Source organism: Amblyomma mixtum, chromosome 1, assembly GCF_055824585.1.
Source record: "Amblyomma mixtum isolate Tamu chromosome 1, ASM5582458v1, whole genome shotgun sequence".
Lineage (NCBI taxonomy): Eukaryota > Metazoa > Arthropoda > Arachnida > Ixodida > Ixodidae > Amblyomma > Amblyomma mixtum.
Window position 1 is genome coordinate 217183391 of NC_143012.1, and position 20612 is coordinate 217204002.

General features: G+C 44.7%; 1 protein-coding gene across 2 annotated transcripts in view; it reads right to left on the reverse strand.

Annotated features, from left to right (window-relative positions):
- Nucleotides 1-1824: 1824 nt before the first annotated feature.
- The window catches only part of RhoGAP15B (RhoGAP_ARAP and RA_ARAPs domain-containing protein RhoGAP15B), a 44095-nt gene continuing 25307 nt past the window's right edge, over nt 1825-20612 (reverse strand). For both annotated transcript variants that reach the window (XM_089563465.1, XM_089563472.1), the window contains exons 10-18: nt 17504-17693; nt 14697-14774; nt 14520-14591; nt 10698-10812; nt 9655-9791; nt 9440-9559; nt 6139-6221; nt 5025-5066; nt 1825-3966 (exon numbers count right to left, since the gene is read on the reverse strand). In XM_089563465.1, the coding sequence (XP_089419591.1) occupies nt 3819-3966; nt 5025-5066; nt 6139-6221; nt 9440-9559; nt 9655-9791; nt 10698-10812; nt 14520-14591; nt 14697-14774; nt 17504-17693 (985 nt within the window). In that variant the 3' untranslated portion in view covers nt 1825-3818. The remainder of the gene's footprint in view (nt 3967-5024; nt 5067-6138; nt 6222-9439; nt 9560-9654; nt 9792-10697; nt 10813-14519; nt 14592-14696; nt 14775-17503; nt 17694-20612) is intronic.

Consider the following 20612-nt stretch of genomic DNA (forward strand, 5'->3'; position numbering starts at 1 on the left):
ATACAACTCTTCAAAGAGTATGCTACTTGTTAGTTCTGGAGATGAGGTACGAAGGCATCCACATACATTAAAAAACTCGGAAAAAAATCTCAAAATTCCAGTTCATTTGAAATTTTTTTGCGGTCCCAAAATTTGCAACGCTAATTTCACCGTATAATTCGAGAAGCTAGCGAGTTGGTGGCCAGATCATTGGCAGACTTTGGTTGCAGCCTCCAAGACTACATCGGGCGTTTCACCCAAGATGTTCTCCATTGTTTAAGAATAGGTTTTTTGGGTCAACTGCTTTTTTGGCATGGAATTATCAGCGGTGCAACACACCAGAATAGAACTATAAAATTGCTAACTATTTGGCTGATGAATGAATACTGAATATTTAACTTTTCAACTATTACTTTGTCTTCTTGTATACCAAGAGGTGTGCAGAGAATGAATGTGATGCGGCCAATGCAGACGATCGCAAGGCCCATGAACAGCGGGAAAGCTGTACGTCAGCAGCAAGGGACGCCATGAGCTGCGGCATGTAAACCAGCTAAAAGACCTGGTCGAGTGCGGCTGCCACCTTCTATATGACACATCCTAGATGCCATTTTTTAACGACGGTCTTGGCGAAATATGGCAGATGACACAGTATTTTCAAATCCCTATGCTCCTGACAAACTGCGTATGCACAACATGACAAAAACAAAAAAGCTTCCAAAGACAAAAAGAAAAAAGAAAGGGTTTCCAAGAAATGAATGCGCTTGTTTGTCCCTTGTTCGTCGCCGCTGCATTACCCTCAAAATAGGACGCACTCTTGCCTCTTTTTTCACCTTCAAAGCCGTGGACTTTCCATAGATATTGAACGAATTTTTATTTGCGATTTTTCAGAAAGTTCCATAAGAACAAAATTCCAAATCGTGGAAACGTGTAAAAACTGAAACCTTGAACCCCAGATGTTTGCATCTGATAAACTTGAAACAAGGCATTATGCAACTGCTAAAAAATAGTACTTCACACTGTGGTTTGGTTGGTTTATTGGGGTTTAATGTCCCAAAGCGACTGAGGCTATGAGAGACGCCGTAGTGAAGGTCTCCGGAAATTTCGACCACCTGGGGTTCTTTAACGTGCATTGACATCGCACAGCACACGGGCCTCTAGAATTTCGCCTTCAAGAAATTCAGCCGCCACGGCCGGGATCGAACCCGCGTCTTTCGGGTCAGCAGCCGAGCGCCGTAACCACCGAGCCACCGCGGCGGGGCTCACACTGTGCCATAAAAAATATCCCATATAGGTGCTACAGAGCCTTCATAAACTATCAAAAGGTTTTAGCAATACACACTGAGGAGCTAGTTGGTTCACCACGGTTTCAATGAAGATAACAGAAATTCAAGGCAGTTTTTTGGATGTGCGCTCGACAGGACGGGATAGCCCTTGTCCTGTCATGCATGTCATGTCTGCCCTTCAAAAAAAGAACTTCAAAATTTTTTCTTTTCATTTTTGCCTAATTTGTGTAGTACAACCCCACTCAAAAGCCGAATGAAATAAGTTAGACAGCCTTATAATGACACCGCAGTGGAGCAGAATGGGCAGATATAAATCATCACTGTGAGAGATGGCTGGCTGCTTTTATTCGGGAGACAAAAACCAGGCAAAAAAGAAGCAAAGAACATCTTCAATCCACCCAGAATCGCGGTATCTCCAGACCTGAAACTGATGATGAAAAAGAAAACCCAGATATTACACACAAACACTTCACGAGAAACACCCGTCCCGCCCAACAAGCAGCAAAAGCTGTGAGGAGACAGTCAGGGTTGCTCTCTTCAACAAACACGCCCAAACATGAGACTCGTGTACAACGAACATTTATTGCAGCCGACGAGTACAACAGGTTCATAAAACAAGACAGACCAATATACTTTGAAGTCAGAGAGAGCAACAGGACTGCGCAAGGCATTTGATCATAAAGAGTACATGACAACCACAATATGGCACAAATGTTCAACCATAGTTGCCACCAAAAAATCCGTGCAAAAATATTACTCTGTACTAAATGCACACGCAGACGTTCATAAGATGTGCACTCACATGATGTTGGCAGTCAGATACGCATAAAATATTCAAAAAGCACCATTTATAAAAGGTAAGCTGTTCTCAACTATCTGAAAAAAATAAGATACGATGTACATATTTGTTCGCTCTTAGTGTACATAAAATCGCCTCAACTAAGAGGTCGAGCGCTGGAGTTGACAGCACTAGGCGCACTGTGGGCAGCTTAGATTCACAGCACACATTCTGGTCCACAAAGTGCACATTCTGTTGGGCCCATCATTGCACGATGCATGTTATAAGCATGCTAATCAGCATGTAAGTGCACTAAAGCACGACCAAGGAAAGTTCAGTGAACACACTATGCTTTAGCATGGGGTCATTGAGAAATTGCAAAAGCATATCATGCGTCTAGACTTCCTTTACATGCAAACCTCTACTGAGTCACACATCACTGCACACTGATAAAAAAAAGTGCGTTCGGCTTACGCTTTGTTCCGCTCTCACAACGCGCACGTCACGAACAGCGTAGAACGAATAAAAACATGCTGTTCAAAAATCCAGAAAGCCAGTATGATGTGGCGAGGCTGAATAAGAAGTTTTTTTGTTTCTTTGACCAAGGCCGGAAATGAATTCGGTTCCTGAATGGCTACTATATACTATGCCATAAAATGCCGTAAAGAAGATCATATAATGATTTACAGGGAGACCACTATGCAGCCTCACTACTCTTCACTCAAAGCACTACCCTGTGAAAAACCTCGGCACTAGGCTAATCCAGCATTGGGCGACGTTAGATTTAAATATATAAAGGCAATAGCGCACTTTCGTTGTGTAAAACAAGTAAACAGTACACAAGGATAGACATGTACAAAAACACGTAGCAAATAACATCACTACACTTGATCGCAGCTTCGTACGCAGCTTCGTACGCAGCTTCGTACGCAGGACACAGCAGTGTGCGTACACATTTGTGCCAAAGCAGCAGCAGCGGGAAGCAAACAGTAAACACACAACCAGCGACCACAACAACAGCAACACTGGTAGCTGGCAGAGATGCATCAGAACAACCAACTGCTGCACTGCTAATGTGGACAGGTGCAAACGCTCACAATACTTCTTCTTCTGAAGCGATCGGCTAATCTATGGTCAAATTCTCCACCGAGGTGGCCTTTGTCATTCGGTTCCAAACAATCTGTCTGGTTACACCACATGCCTGTTTAGTCTGAATGATTATGAAACAGGTTTTAATAACCTGTTGTCTACAGTGATGCAAGATGGGTAAAATATTGCAGTTTAACAAACATAGTAAAATTCACTGTAAGCAAGGGCAAACACTTTTCCAACCTCTGCTTTCAGCGGGTGCAATCGCCGTTTCAACCAAAAATTGCACCATGGCCTTTCTTCCTTATAATCACGTCAAAATGTCTACTACCAGTTAATCAAACCCAAAAAAATGGGCATTTCGACTTGCTTGAGATGAGTCAGGCAGGCAGAGTATACAAACTTGGTACATATCGGCCACAGCGAATGACCAAACAGCATTTTAATGAAAAACCCGAATGCAAACGAGTATGCTGTTTTGACAGCAGAAGCACCTATACGACACCTGTCTTCGTTGGCAATGCAACAGCCGGTACAAGGTGAGATGGCCAAAGCGAGATTCACCAAACTTGCACGAGATGATGACTACAGCGATAGTCGGATGTCAAGAGGATAAAAAGAAAAGGTAAATGAAACAAAAAGACAAAAAAAAAAACTTTGGAAGACACCTGCAGGTTAGCCAGCCCAGCTCAGGCCAGCAGGTCAGGAATGGGTTCCGGAGGAGGTGGGAAGATACCTTTGGGAAACTCTGCATTCAGCATGGCCGCCAGCCACTTCTCGAATTCCTCCTGAGTGGCCAAGCTCACGCAGTTGCCAAAATATGGGCGGTCCTTCGTCCTGAGAGTTCAAAGACATGCGTGAGGGGCAATGTGAGGGGAATTGGTTTGGTTTGGTTTATGGGGTTTAACGTTCCAAAGCAACTAAGGCTATGAGAGACGCCGCAGTGGAGGGCTCCGGCAATTTCGACCACCTGGGGTTCTTTAACGTGCACTGACATCGCACAGCACACGGGCCTCTAGAATTTCTCCTCCAAAGAAATTCTAGCCACCGCGGCCGGGATCGAACCCGCGTCTTTTGGGTCAGCAGCCGAGCACCATAACCGCTAAGCCACCGCAGCGGCCAAGGGGAATTGAATGTGCTGCCTTACCACTGTTACATCTGCAAAGGTTGCCTTTAGGTACTTTGCCACTAGCTTTAGCGCACATGAATGGAAACTACACTTGCATTTAGTGTGCAAACTGACTGCTTTCCCACCACCTTCTACTTTTGTGTGTTCAAGCAGCAACAATAAAAAGTCAGCCTTCTGAAGAGTGCTTCACACAGAGCACACGCTTTTTAATTTATCTGCATGCTGCTTGATCCTGACTGATCATTTTTCATTGTTTTCTCACACCCAGGTTTGCAACTGTGATCTCGTCAATATTGGTTAAGCTCAATTCAAAAATGCTCTAGTGTATTCCAGTTTTATTTTATACTTTTTTGTGAGGGTGTGTTTTTTGATAGCCACATGCCCCACCTTCGCAATGTAACAGCTGCAAAGATGAAATATGGCAAGTGCTAACACTACACTGAAGGCTTCTACACACCCAAACACAGACCAGTTGACATCATGGTCAAAAGAGAAGCCGCAAATGCAGGCAATCAGTGCAGAAAAAATGGTTTGCTGTTCTCTAAGGCTTGAAAAAAGCTCGTCTCCCTAAAAGCTGAAGGCCTTTTCAAACTCTTGCATGAAACATGTCCTCATAATTTAACCACAGTGCCCCTGAAATAGTAATTAACATGAATAGACACTGTACAAAGGCAAAAGAGGCCTTCTGGAGTTGTGCCCCAAGTAGAACCCGTCACACGAGGTACACACGCACAAATGAGATAAGAGAACAAAGGTCCCTGCTTACCGTTTAATGTCTCCTTGGCGCATCACAAATGTAAAATTCCATCTGCAATGTCAAGTTCATGTGAAGAGCTCAGTGACCAACCAAAATGCAACAAGCATTTCATCTGAGTTTACCGGAAACAAAAACTGGTGCAAGGAACACTAATATGCTGCTTTACAACTCACTTTTCACTTGGTTCATAATAACACAGGATGGAACTACATGAAATGACTATAGGCACAACTTAAATACACTATGAAGGACACAGCAGCACGGCCTAGTCAGGAAGCCCTTTGTCAGGTGCACACGGTGTATGTCCAAGGCAGGGGAATAGCTTTTGTATGTATTAATTATTAATGCATACGCATTCTATGGCTATGTAGGCGGTTTCGGTGTGGACTAGAAAATCTCGGTCCTATAACGGAGGAACTCGTTGGTATATCGAAAAAAAAAAATGATATCGTCAGATAGAGCATCGAAAGAGGATGTGCAAGTGACAAAATGGTTAAGGTGGGTTAATTAGGTAATTAATTAGAGCCAAAAATGGCCAGAAAGTGTTCGTTTGGCGCAAAGTTTGAAAACTCAGAGATGGGCATTGATGGAACTTGATTAAGTAAGACAATTAATTGTGGTATAAATAAGGTGCCAATAGGTGATCAATAACTGATCGACTTCCGATCTGAGGGTCTACACTTTCGGTCACGAGTCTCAGTTGACGTGAAAAGTGTGGAAGTGTTACGCCAACGTCTTGGTGTGACATCATAAGGTGTGACGTCATGCTTATGCATTTCTCCAACGCGGGTCCCCCGTTGAACTCTTAACATTTTTTTTTCCTTCACTGTGTCTTTCATAGCGGCAAAGGAAGTGCAAAGAAGTGCTTCTTTATATATTTGTTCACACACTACAAGTAACTGCAGCACCCAAGAGCCATCATTGTAATAGGGTGACGACATGCAATGTGATGTTCATAAGATATTCAGAACAATGAATGCAGTTAGCTAACAAAACTCAAGTCGAACCAAGATTTTAAAGCACAAGCATAAATAGCATAACGAGGCCGTCAATGTTGGCAGGCATGCCATAAGGACATAGAAACTAAGTTGCTGCCGAGCAAGGCAGGAAGAAATGAACCTACTTGGAAGGTGGACTCCGTCGAGATTCACATCCCATGAACCAGAGAACGTCCTCAATATTCCATTGGTTTAGAAGCTGACTAGCCTGCAAGAAAATGTGCTTCGTAAGCTCAATGCTGGATCGCAACACACACAAAAACATTACAAGTGGCTACTTGCACAGCAGCCCAGCACCACTAAATATTATCACAACTTTTATACGAAATTGGAGATCATAAAGCTGAAGACAGAGTTGCTATTATGTAAAGCCCTTTGGGCCACTGAGGGTACAACAAATGATGATGGTGATGATGATGATGACAGGAGGGCCAAACAGCTGGAAAGGTTGATGTTTGGCTGGGGAGTCAAAGATGACCACGAGCCATTATCAATATAGCACCTGGTTTAATCCCATCTGTTTGAATATTCCATACAGCGCTGTACTATTATGTTCTGCTCGACTTTGTAAAAAGGAAGGAAGAGCAGTCCAACCTGTGCATTTTTCTACAGGCTTGCAGGCTTTTGGTATTCAACAGTGCATACTGCAAAAGCTGCCAGTGACGTTCACTTTAGAGATTTCAAATTGATTATAGCGCCATACCTTTCAGCATTGGCAGCATAAGGCCATGCATGAAGATATACATTAGGCCCTCAGTTTCTGCGTAAATCATAGTTTTACCTGATTCTTGCATCCCAAGAAAATGCCAGCCAAAAGTTTGGAATTATAGTCTGAATTAACCGAAAGTACGAGTTTGAATTATTGCGAGTCTGCTGTAGACTGTTCATTGAATAGCCCGGTTTTTATGCCAATTTGAACAAAAAAAATAGCAACTAATTTTTTCCCCATGAACACCAAAAGCGACAAAAGTTGAAAAAGAAGGGCCCTACATACACGGTGCTTTACCTAAGATTTTCCACAATTTTAAAAAATAGGCTTTTTGATTTAGAATAGCATTTTCTTCGGCAAAGCATTGTCAGCGGCGTAGTACATCAGAATACAGCTAAGATGTTCTAACTAGCAGGCTGGTTAACTAATACTGCATAGTTAACTTTTGAACTATTACTGTTAGACTCCTTAATTACTGAGAGAGGTGTAGCCCAGCATAAGTAATATCTATATATCAGCTTTTTAGAATTTCGAAAACACGATTACACTCAGCAGTGTGGCTCAACAAATTATGACTACATAGCACCAAATTACATGCGCCTTCGAAAAGCTTGCAGGCAAACCAATCTCTTCAGTTCACTTAACTCATTGAAATAGACAAAATTGGGCTACAGCGCCGAAACGCGTTTTCCGAATTCTAAAAACTGATATGGATACTGCTTACGGTGAGCTACACAGCTCTCAATAATTAAGGAGCCTAAGAGTAACAGTTAAAAGTTAATTATTCAATATTAGTTAACCAGACTGCTAATTAAGACATCTTAGCTGTGTTCTGACGCACTACGAATCTGACAATGTTATGCCAAAGAAAGCGGTCGTCTAACTGAAAAAGCTTATTTTTAAAAACTGTGGACAGTCTTACATGAAACTCCCTATATACATGTACATAGTACCATTCTAATCTAATGTGATTAAAACTAAACAAAACAACACAGAACATTATTGAACTAAAAACTAACATTACACAATAAGCACCCGACCTGCCTTTCATCTATCAGTATCTTCTTCACTCAGCTTACCTAACAGATGCATCAAAAGAATTGGTCTATGGTTAATGGGGGTTTAACATACTAAAGCGACTCAAGCTATGAGGGACGCCATAGTGAAGGGCTCCGGAAATTTTGACCACCTGGGGTTCTTTAACGTGCACTGATATTGCACAATACACGGGCCTCTAGCATTTCGCCTCCATCGAAATGTGACCGCTGTGGCCGGGATCAAACCTGCGTATTTTGAGTCAGCAGCCGAACGCCATAACCACTGAGCCATTGCGGCCACTCATCACTTATGAGCCCTCAGGGGCCTTGGGGAACTTTAAGGGTTAATAAACAACGACGATGTGTAGGCCATCTGTATACCCACAGTAACATTTCTGAGAGAATGCTTAATACTGTTCCCTCTGTCCTCCCAAACAATGAACTGATCTTAAAATGCAGCTTAATGCAGCCTAATGCAGAAAACAGACCATTTTCAGGCACTGGACTGCCACCAGAAGGGCTGATGGGAAATGTGTTTATGCACCAGCAGCTGTCCCTTCGTTATGACCCGCCATGCTGAGCCCGGATAAGCATACGCTTATCGACCAACCGATGACAAACTTATCTGCAGTAAAGAGAGTCTCCAAGGTCGTTTCTCAGCAAGGTTCTGCCAATAGCCAGTATCACATTTTGGCACCGCGCAGTAGTGTCTGAACGCTTCTTTGTTTTCAGTGTACTTCATGTTCACACCGGACAAGAGAAAAAGCCATGTTATCAGAGAAAGACTGCCAGCTATACTCTAGCCTCGACAAAGCCTGCCTGTGCAAGTACCGACCTTTCTGCAAAGGCGACAAACTGCGCTGCTCCCTGCCAGCCTTGATCGTCGCTAGGCCTAGCCTGTTTTGTGTTGAAGCCTCAATAGTATAAGTACTATGCTTGTCACCGGTGTACTGTTGTGATTCCCACCTCATAATAAAGTAAAGATATGGCCGATTTACTCGACACCTTCAGCAATGGTGCTATCAGACGCCGTGCGAGTTGCACCTGGCAGCGGCAGCAGCGAAGCGGCCGTTGGAAAAAATTTGCTTGCATTGCAGTTATCACTTTTACCAGCAACTGGGTACTGGTCAACGATCCTCGAAAATAATTTATTTTTGACATTCCATTACCTGAGGGATTATTATTTTACAAACAACAAATTTTAGTGGATTTTGCTGAGGCTGGCGGCAGGGCTGGATAACTTGGTCACAAACATGGATTCCTCCGCCTAAGAACAGACAGCCTTGTTAGATGCAGCGCATACAACGATTCCGTTTGGATAGCTCAGTCATAAACACCATTTCCTTAGCCTAAAGCTGCGTGAAAGGCTTGCCCGCTAGCCCCATAGGCTCGCATCTCATACACTGTTTTCCCAAGCTGCACTGCGGGCCTGCAACGTGTTCTAGGATTGCTTGAAAAAGGTCCATTCAATGAAAGAGAAAGTTTTTTTCCAAAAAGTCCTCTTGCATGTTTTTACATCTACATGAGCAATAGGCAGAACAATATTTCATAAAATAAGATTAAGTTGTGATAAGAGACAAACTGAAGAGCTGTCTATCAGTGTGGACATAAGAGAGGTGTCAACAGGCACTGCTGCAGCCAATAAAAAGGAAGCAGCTATAAAGATAAGGGGGCTCTTGCCTTCGAATCTTTGTACTGCGTTATCTTGCCCCCAGTAAACTCCAAGACAGATTTCTTGAAGCTCTTCTGACGGGCCTCCGCAAAGCGAAGCTCGCTGAACACAGACAGTGGTTGACGGTTCTGAAACACAAAAGAATCGGTGTGGTACTGGTGAGAAATGAAGAACACCGCGACGGTACTGAACACAGCAGAAAAAGGGCATTCATAGCACGCACCGACACAAGTGGTGCTATTTCATCATAGACATAGTTGTTCTTGATGCATAGATAATTAGACTTGGCAAACGATGCATCCCAATTGGCCCAGCGAACGGCCACTGAAAGGACGGGTTCACTGTGGTGTAGGGGTCGTTCTGAAAATAAAAGAAAAAAGAAAAAAAAATCCTCAGCATATGATTGGGATGAAATCAGTGGTATACAAAGTCAATATGCCCTTCCACTACATCCTAATCTTTATGTTATGCAACTCGCATCATTAGGCAATACATTATGCAGCCTAATATTCATTTGCAAGAGCCATCAAGGCAAGCCATAGTACAAGCTTTCAAGAAAGAGTGAAACATTCCCTGAATTAGTAAGTTACAATTAGTACTACAGAAAGTGGAATTCACTAGAAACGTAAAGCGCCTAAATTCGGAATGATGCTATGTGTTAAAATTTACAAATAAAAGCTTTTTTTTAATACCGACTCAGCAGCGTGTATCCTAGCAATTTTGTGACTAAGAGGCTTGTAGTGGGAACCACTAGACCAATAATCGAGGTGCTTGGGACAGAAAACACCTTGTGCTTTCCACATAACCTCTGCATTAGCCTGGCCAGAAATACTGTCGTACAAGACTTTAAGCAATAAAAGTGGCTGCTAGAGTGACAATATAACTGATTCCAATCATGCACAGCTGTAAATATTAGCCTGAGGCTGCTGACCCGAAAGACGCGGGTTCGATCCCGGCCGCCGCGGCTGAATTTCTTGAAGGTGAAATTCTAGAGGCCCGTGTGCTGGGCGATGTCAGTGCACGTTAAAGAACCCCAGGTGGTCGAAATTTCCGGAGCCCTTCACTACGGTGTCTCTCATAGCCTCAGTCGCTTTGGGACATTAAACCCCAATAAACAAACCAAACCGTAAAACTAAACAACATGCTTGGAATTAGCATACAAAAGTACATGTTCCCTGAAGATCTCGTAACTGTAACTTCATTAATAAAATTTATTTTTCTAAGACACTCTTCCCCTCTTAAAAGAGCTGGAAATGAGCCACTGACCCAGGTCTTGTTCACAGACAACCTCAAAGACAGCCATTTTGTTGATGGGCTCCTTGATGTTCAGCTGCTGCATGGTGTGCTTGCACAGGGCACCAGCAGTCATGGCAGGAGAGAGCTGGAAAAGAGAGGCAAGGCACCCTTGTCACCACATGTAGGCACAGGTAGAGTATAAGCAGCACTCATTTTATGCAAAGCTGAAGAAATGGAATTGATCGAGCTTGAAGAGGTGGAGGGGTGACAGAAGTGACAACTTGTAATTGAAGTACTATATTTTCAAGGTTTCCAGGCGCAAAAAGAATGAACATACCGTAAAAACACGTGCAAGGGCCGCACTTTTTTTTCCAGATTTTAGGGCCAATTTTCGGGGTGAGGCCAAAACACACGATGTGCGAAAAAAAATTTTTTTTTAAAGCAAAAATCCACCAACCAGGGAACGAGCGGCATTTATTCTGCACTTAATCTTCACTCGCGTAGTACTTCAACTCTGAGCTCGTGCTGTGCTCTGGTGCATGCTGATCCCACAAGAAGCCGCGCAGCATGTCCGCTGTCAACGCGTAGCGGTTATTCCGCACTTCCATCACATTGCAGAACAGCTCTTCTTCCAGTTCGGGAAACTCGAACGGCTTGCCTCGGAAAGCGCACTTCTTGCAGCTTGTGTTCCTCAATGCATCCTTTTGGTTGCACCATCATCGGAAGCACTTCTCGGCCGCGTTGAATTTCCTGCCCGCCGGACACTTGCCGTGTTCAAGAGCTAACTCCCAGCCGTGCAGCTATTAAGGTGCTTGCCCATCGTGCTAAAACTGCAAAGCTCAGTGGCAGCATGCAAAAAGCACAACTACCGTGAACACACTATGAACAACACTGGGAAGCCCCTGTGCGCGTGTGTGGCCTCCGCGATCAAGTGCACCGTTTCTTGCAGACGAAGCTGATTGCGGAGACCACGGCGCATGCATTTAGAAGGATATTCCCATGTGGGTCATGAGCGGCCCTGAAAGGGACTTTTTTTTTTTAAATACCGTATTTACTCGCATAATAGGCGCACTTTTTTTCCAGAAAATCCGGCTCAAAGTTCGGGGTGCGCCTATTACGCGGGGTAAAATTTCCGGAAATTTTTCGACTCGCAAAATTGAACACACCGCGTAAACGCACTCGTGTACGGGCCGCACTCCGTTTTCGCGAAGAAAATGTAAAAAAAAAAAAAAAAATTGTGCGCGCGATCGTTAAAAAAAAATAAAAAATTACCGACGATTACGTTACTTCCTAATGCGAAATTTGAGCGCAGCAAATAAGCTGTTTCACCTTTTCGATAGATTGAGGCAAAGAAATCGAGCAACACATGTATGCGCTATCACAGAATTTTTTTTTTATTTTTCACACGTATTCGCAATTTCGGCTCGGGCGGTGCACATATACAGATCCGCCGCCACCGATCTGGCTCTCTGATTGCCACCCTGTTTCACCTTTTCGATAGATTGAGGCAAAGAAATCGAGCAACACATGTATGCGCTATCACAGAATTTTTTTTAAATTTTTCACACGTATTCGCAATTTCGGCTCGGGCGGTGCACATATACAGATCCGCCGCCACCGATGTGGCTCTCTGATTGCCACCCTGTTTCACCTTTTCGATAGATTGAGGCAAAGAAATCGAGCAACACATGTATGCGCTATCACAGAATTTTTTTTTTATTTTTCACACGTATTCGCAATTTCGGCTCGGGCGGTGCACATATACAGATCCGCCGCCACCGATCTGGCTCTCTGATTGCCACCGCACAGGGGTTGCATTGGAGGAGGAGCGAAGAAAGGAATTAAGTTCGAGCCGGCGCTTTGACAACCGGAGACTCGCAGGAAGAGGGGGGAGGGGGGCGGCGTGTACACCCAGCGGCAAACGATGGGGGCAGAAGCGCGCGCAGCAAGCGGACAACACGATAAAGGGAGGAGGGAAGAGATAGCAGCGACTGACTGATGCCGCTGACGCCGATAGCGCTGGGGGGATGAAAGGGGGGCGGAGCTGGTTACGAGGCCGACGACAACGCCGACGCCGACGACAACGCCGACGCCGACGACGACGCGAAACCCAGGAACGGACGCCAAAGAGCTGCGCTCTAAAAAGGTCCGTGTAAGGGCCGCACCGAAACTTTTGGAATGCACGCGCAGAGGCCTCCGCGATCGGCTCCGGCTGCGCGCAACGGGCGCTTGATCGCGGAGGCCACACACGCGCACAGGAGCTTCCAGACGCCGCCCAAGGCCAAGCTCATCATCATCATCATCGTTTTCCTCCGCCGCGAGCTTTCGCTATCTATATCGCCATCAGCATCTCCAGCTCATTTTTTTTTGTTGTTGTTGCTGTCAAGTGCCGGGATTTGCGGTAGCGCGATAGTTATCGTGGTTTATGGCTTTGCCGCGGAGCGTTGATGTTTTAGCTCGACGGGCAAGCACCTTAACAGCTACACGGCTGGGAGTTTGCTCTCGAACGTGGCAAGTGTGCGGCAGGTCGGAAAATACGACGTGGCCGAGAAGTGCGGCAGTTGCAGTTTACTTCTTGTGTAAGTGATTGTGCGCAGTGGCCGCTCGCGCGCGCTTATTTTCGGACAATGCTTGGACATTAGCGCGCGAGCGGCGCGAACTTGATTACTTTTGTATTTTGTAAATAGTGTACAAAGCTCTCCCCTGTCCTTTCTTGCTGTCGCTCCCCTCTATACTTCTCCTGACTATCCTCTCCCTTTCCCTTTCGTTTCCGCCGGCTGCAGCTCGGGTGCTTAAGATGTTAGATAGCAATTGCCGCGGCCGGCAACACTCTTTTGCTTCACTTTTTTTTTTTTTTAATAAACCACTACCACTGCGGCGTCCCTAAATTTTCGTACGCGACTCCAAACGCCGAGGTTTTCGCGGGCCTAAGTCGGGAACGTTTCCGGCTGGAGATGAAGCTTTCCAAACAGACGTTTAAAGTGAGCATCCCTGACAACTGTGTGCGGCTGTTCTACACGATGTCGTTGTACGTGCTGTGAGTCCGCAGCAGCTGCGACGGCAGCAGCACTAGTAGGGACTAGTAGTCAGTTCAGCAAAAACTTTGTTAAAATAAAGATTGGGAAGCGGGGGGTGGCGAGGCGTCGGCTTGCAATCGTGTAAATACAGTATTGATCACAGTGCCAGGTTCGGGGTGCGCCTATTATGCGCGGAAATAAAAAAATCTGATTTTTCGTGCCCTAACTAGGGGTGCGCCTATTATGCGAGTGCGCCTATTACGCGAGTAAATACGGTATTTCCTTCCGAAAACAGGGTGCAGCTCATACAGGGGTGCGGCCGTTACAGCATTTATACGGTAACAAAATTTAAAAGCCAGAGTCTCCTACCTAAGTAAAAAAACTAGGCATCTTTCACATCTCAGAAGGGCACTCATTATGGTGCCTTTTGGGGTCACCCTTATGATGGAAGCTGTAAAACTGGCCTGCTGCCAGGTGTGCAGCGTGTAAGAGAGCATGGCCTGAAATAATGCTACCATGGAGCAACAGCACAAACACAATCTTTTCCCTCCTCTTCCAGCAAATGCAGTCGAAAGGTAAGTTGCAACCACTGATTCTGAAGAAGTGCCAAAGGGGTAGGCGACAGCGCGAAGGTGAGGATGGGATAGATTATGCGCTCACGTGCAAATATTGTGGTAGTACCAGACGCATAGCACTTGCAGGGCCACCACTTTGACCTTAGAAATCAATGCCCATAACTTTGCACACGACGAAGTTATACATTTCAAGGTCTAGAAGTTTCCCAAAGTTGCTATCTACCGGTTATAAATAAGCGCAAAGAGAAACACAAACTTACCTTTACATTTATGCAGTGACCCCAGTCTTTGCTGTAGACGTACACACCGACTAGAATGTCACCAGCTGGTCTCTGAGGAAGGACGAGAAGATGGAAAAAGAGTAGGTATCGCTTGTGGATAAAAGCAGCCATCGTGCACAACTGACACTCTCCAAGCAAATATGGCACATTCTCTACCTGGGCAATTTTGGCCTCTCGAAGAAGATCCATGGCTGCTTGGATTCGCTTCTCCTTCTCCATCTCAGCGGGGTCCACCTATCAAGGAAAATTAACGCAACCATTAACAGCATTCGCAACAGCCGGAATCCAAACAAACCTGGTGGTGTCCCCTAATGATACTCACTAATGAAAAACAAGGTCAGCGTTCACGCGTCAGAATTCACGCGAAGAAGAAGTGCGTCAGCGTTCACGCGTCACACACTACAGCAAGAATTTTCTAAGTTTCACGGAACTCTTTGGCTCCGAGTGCATTTTGGGTTTCCTGAGCACCTAAATCCATGCATGCCTCGTAGTCAGAATCGGAAATCATGTTTATTAGCATGTTAAGTGGACACTAAAGAGAAATGCCAAGCGAGGCTAGTCTGATAGGTTAGCATCACGTGATAGCGGATATGTGATTTTTACCGAGAAAAAAGGTTTTGTAAGCCAGAAAACTGCATAAAAGCGCAGTACACAAAGCACTGCCACCAATATATTTGTATTGCTGTGACTGGTAACTTATAACACACTCTCTCGAGGAAATCTAATTCACCATGAATGGGCAATCAGCATCGAAATATGAGGAAAGCAGTGCAGTGAGCGTAGTCAAGAATGAGAAGCATTTCAAATTAAAACAGTGCAAAAAAGATGATGGAGATATTAAACGCTAGATGCAAAAACGAGCGCTGAATCTTTCACCTTGCTTCTTTGCACTCATGCTGCATGTGGACGCTGTACACAGCAAGTTCAGAACTGCAAGCACTCAATGGCATTCAGGTTCTTTTGAGCTTGCAAGGCAACTTGCGAAGCGGTTTTTTCTCACTTAAACTGTCTAATCAGCTACTTTGTGCAAGCTGTGGCCATTCAGAAACTGCAAAGCATCTGCCTTTTTTTTTCTCTCTTAGTACATGCTCGTGCATACGCACACCCATGCACACCATCAATATGTGAGGCACGATGCAAGTGCATGTTTTCTATGCAGTGGAAAGGCGGATATGCAGAGATATCTGAGAAGTACCACATGCATGCACTGTCACCTCTCATTAGGCTTATTAAAAAGAAAAAAGCCTTTCAACACAGGCCATCATGCATGCAGTATGTGAGGCACGGGCACACAAGGCGATATTTTAGTGCCTATCATTCAAATGCTGCAATATGCAGCTACATTGGTATTAACGGTACACGTGCTTCCGCGAGAAAAGCGCTCAAAACGGCTGATGTGCGTTCAAGTTTATGTGTGCGTTCCATGCTGACAGCTATTGCTGGCAGGTAGCTGACAACAGTTAGGCAGAACATACCCAGATTCTTTTCTGCTCACAACTCACAGGAAGCAATTCACAAATGTAGAAATCACACAACAACCACAGAAATCACAAGGGTCACCTGTGATCATACTTACTGCATAGTTAGTCAACTAACACGCGCAAATCAACAGCATCATGTGCTGCTCACGTGCTTTTGAGGACCCTACAAAGTTTGTGTTTGCACTTCACTACAGTGCACAGTGCACCGAGGGCTACCCGCTCGCATCATCATAGGCGGCGTAAATGTGTGCGAGCACAATCAGTAGCTTGTTCTGAAGTCTTTTTCCACCCTTGACAACTTCATGCAGTTTCATTCGCACCCATGAAGCCTCTTTCTACCAATCTGCACGCGATGCACTGGAGAGCATCTGCCTTTTTAAGGGGGGTTAGGTATAACGGGAGGGCTGAGGCGGCCTGCACTTTTTTGGTTTCCGACCACGTCTCCGCTCTTTGAAGGTGGTGCCTCTGATTGATCGAAGAGCTCTATTGCAAATGCGTCATAGAAATGACATAATTGTGTTCATTTTTCGCCGCCACTTTGAATACAGGAGGGTTTCGGGACTTCCATTTGCAGTTTTCTCATCAGTGCAGCCAGGTTTCTGTGTAGAAAAAACGTCCGCAGCGTTCCCGAGGGATACTCGATCCGTCTTGCCTATTTTGATATTTCCCTTTAGTATCTCTTTGAAGTCTAATAACATACTAGGTAATACACAGGAGGAGATCTGAAGAGCCAAAGACTGTAGTGGAGCCTCCTCAAGCACCTTTCCTTTAGCGGCTTTATTTTAGGACTAACCGTACTGTAACCGTTCAAAGCAGGCTACTTCAACGTACAGCCTGTCATTATTAACTGAATTTGGGCATTTTATGAGGGGCCACGCATCTACGTGCTATTTTTTGCATGCATGTTAGACAGGAAGGGATGGAAGCCATGACATAAGGGGTTCTTCTAAAGCATCCCTTATGAAAGCCAATAAGGCCCCTGAGGCTAAACAGGTTCAGAACCTCTGTAGTGTTAGCAGAAATGGTACACTAACAAACAAAGCCACCAGTAGAATTAAAACTGACTAAAACGAAAACAAACAAGAAGAAAAAGAGCCGCATTAAAGCACACGAAAATTGGAGATAGGAGTGCAAAGGCAAAAGTGCTGGTACAGCCTTCGTCAAAAGTAACCAGGCTGCATGGCTTGCTTCTAGCTCACACATTGAAGCCCTTACAGCTTCCCTGAAGCTGAAATGGTCGTTAAAGGTAAGGACTGGGGGTCTTCTTATCTTCCAACACCTTTCGATCTTTAGGAAAGACACAAGGGCTCCACCATACAAGGCAGAAGCAAACCATGCAGCCTGGTTACTTTTGACAAAGACTGTACATAATGCACATAAAAGCACATAGCACTACTGCTTCTCAGCTGACAAGCGAGCGAGGAACAGAGGTGAATTATAAGAAAGCCACCAATGAATGCCGAGACGCAAGAAGCACAGTACCTCAAAGAACCAGGAGTAACCAGAGATGAGGTCGGCCACAACATCCATGGAGGCATTGTTTTCCTCAAAGCTGGCTGAGGTCGGCATCTCATTGTCGAGGTCTCCAGGCATCTTGTAGAGCACCGAGGGTCCAAACACAGGGGCCAAGTTGAGCACAGGCATGAAATTCTTGTCACTGTAGTCGCTGATGCTGGAAGCAACAAGAACAAACAAAAAGGGCTTTCCAGAAAACTTCACAAGAAAAAAAAAGTCAATACAAAGAGCGGCTGTGTAAGAGAACTGCAAAAAAATCATAGGGCACCAGATTCAGTTAGGCATGTGTTGACAACGTGATAGCATTAGCAGCTGTTTGCCAGGAGTGACATCGCCTCCAGTCACGTGGCATGACTTCCCTTCAGCCAATCATATGAGAGAAGCCAACAGCTACAGAAACCAAGGGGCACAAGGGATATTTAATTAATTTATTTATTTTGTGGTGTTGATCAATTTTTAATATTACTGAAAATGTCACCGCTTAAAGCTGATTGATTAGAAAAGCAGAAGAAAAAACAACCACATGCCACCGGTGGGATCCGAACCCATGACCACAAAATGTGGTCATGGGTTCCCATGTCCCTTGTGCCCCTTGGTTTCTGTGGCTGTTGGCTTCTCTCATATATTTATACGAGCCCCTCATTCCCCTTCTCTTGTTTGCTCTTCAGCCAATCAGTGAATTTTGACCGACGACACACTCTGGCTTCACGGGGTTTCTGATGATATCACATTAATATAGCTTAAAGTAAAGAGAGCCAAAGCAAACAGTAGCACAGCAAAAGCACATTTCTTGTCAGACAGATATGTCATCCTGTAAGAAAAGAACCGTAGCGCAACCAAGACGTACAACAAGAGAGGACCACACAGGGCTAGCGCTAAACTTCATCTAACTTTATTCACTAAAAGCGCAGCAAATATAAGGAAAACCAGGACACGTGCAGAGAGATACCAGTTCCCACACAGCACTATCTACATAACCGTCCAAGAAACGCCATTTCCGATTTGAAGAGGCTGACCGACGTATCACTTACACAAAATACACCTCTCTTTTTTATATAAAATACTTCCAATAGTTCCCTTGCTCTAGTATCTTTGCTTTTACCTAGAATCTTTATCTTTTTCTTACAACATGCACCATCTAGCCCAACAAAAAGTTCTTCTAAACCATATGTCATCCTGCTCGCTTTGAACTACTGTCATGCACTCAGATGGATCAGCCACATTCCATTCAATATCTCATGCAGCTTTATCCATTACAGTCAAAACGGTATATAGAACTCGCAAAAAGGCACCTATGAGTTCGATGTAATGTGCAGTGATGTGATTGGCTGAAGCCATTTTGGAGCAGCTTTTTGGAGCAGCCAAAAGGGAATTTTGGAGCAGGGAAAGAAGCTTTTGGAGCAGCTCAAGGCTCATTGCCAAGTGAAAAAATTGACTTTGTGAGAAGTAAAATAGTAAAATAAGGAGGAAACCTTTGGGAACAAAAAGGTGCTGTTCAATAGGATGTTACGGGCATTTCGATGCGAGCAAAATGCAAAAACACCCGTGTACTCAGATTTAGGTGCATATTAAAGAACCCCTGGTGGTCCATTTCTGGAGTCCCCCACTACGGCGTGCCTCATAATCAGATCGTGGTTTTGGCAATAATTTAATTAATTAGAGGCAATTGTGAAACATCATATGTTGGCCCAAATAACTAATTTTAGAACTTCAGTGTCATGTAATCTTTTATGCGACCAAGTATAGATCAGCCCTGTGTTATAGCCGCCAAGCCCCTATAGGACAGCAGTTATAAATGGACAACAAGGAATTCACTGGAACTTTTATTTAAAAATGACTAGAATACGCGTTTGAATGTGAAAATATGCGTTTGGCGCAGCTTTGGCGCAGAATAACAAAAATGTAGCAGGATGTAGCAGGTTTTGCCTTTTGGCGCACATCGGCGCAATTGGCGCAGCTATTACATCACTGAATGTGTAATCCTATATAAAAGTAGCAGTAAATTTAATAACATACAAACACACTTTGATAGAAAAAAATGTACCATATAAATGCGTGTAAGGGCCGCACCCTGTTTTCCCGAAAGAAATATTAAAAAGAAAGATCCATGTAAGGGGCCGCACCCAAACTTTCCACTACCCACACGGAAACAGCCCTTGAAATGCACGCTCGCACGAGCTTCCAGGTGGCACCCACAGATGGCGCCCTAGTCTGGGGGTCATCATCATCATCGTGGCAGTTCACTGTAGTTGTGGCTTTCATGTGCTGCCGCCGAGCGTTGCAATTTCAGCACGATGGGCAAGCACCTTAATAGCTACACAGCTGGGAGTTTGCTCTCCAATACGGCAAGTACGCGGCGGGCAGAGAATTAGATGTGGGCGAGAAGTGCGTCCGACGTTGGTGCAACCAAAAGGGTGCATTGAGGAACACAAGCTTCAAAAAGTGCACTTTCCAAGGCAAGCCGCGCAAGTTTCCCAAACTGGAAGGAGAGCTGCTCTGCTATGTGTTGGAAGTGTGGAACAACGGCTATGCACTGACAACGGACGTGCTGCGAGACGTTTTGTGGGATGAGCATGCACCGGAGGACAGCACCAGCTTGGAGTCGGAAGACACAAATGACAAGTGAACGTAGAATAAATGCTGCTCATTCCCTGATTGGTGTGTTTTTAATTAATTTTTTTTTCGCACATCGCGTACATGGACTGCACCCCGAAATTGGCCCTCAAATCTAAAAAAAAAAAAGAAAAGTGGCCATTACATGCGTTTATACAGTAGTATATTTCTATGATAGCCACTTACAGTGTCTAGATTACCGAGCGAAATAGTCATGAATTTACTACATCTATTCACTTCACTGCCTCAGGGAAAAGACATTTTTTAATCTTATTGACCGGCTACAAACAGCTCAGATTGCAGCCTTCTGTCGTTGAAGCATGCTTAGTGGATGAAGCATGTGTGCACAGGTTCTTTCAAGTCCTCGTCACGTTTCGCATCAGTGGTGTCCTGCTTATCCGCGATGTCAACAATGATGTCTCTGTCCACAAGCTCTAACGTGGTCTCAATGTCACCATCCGTG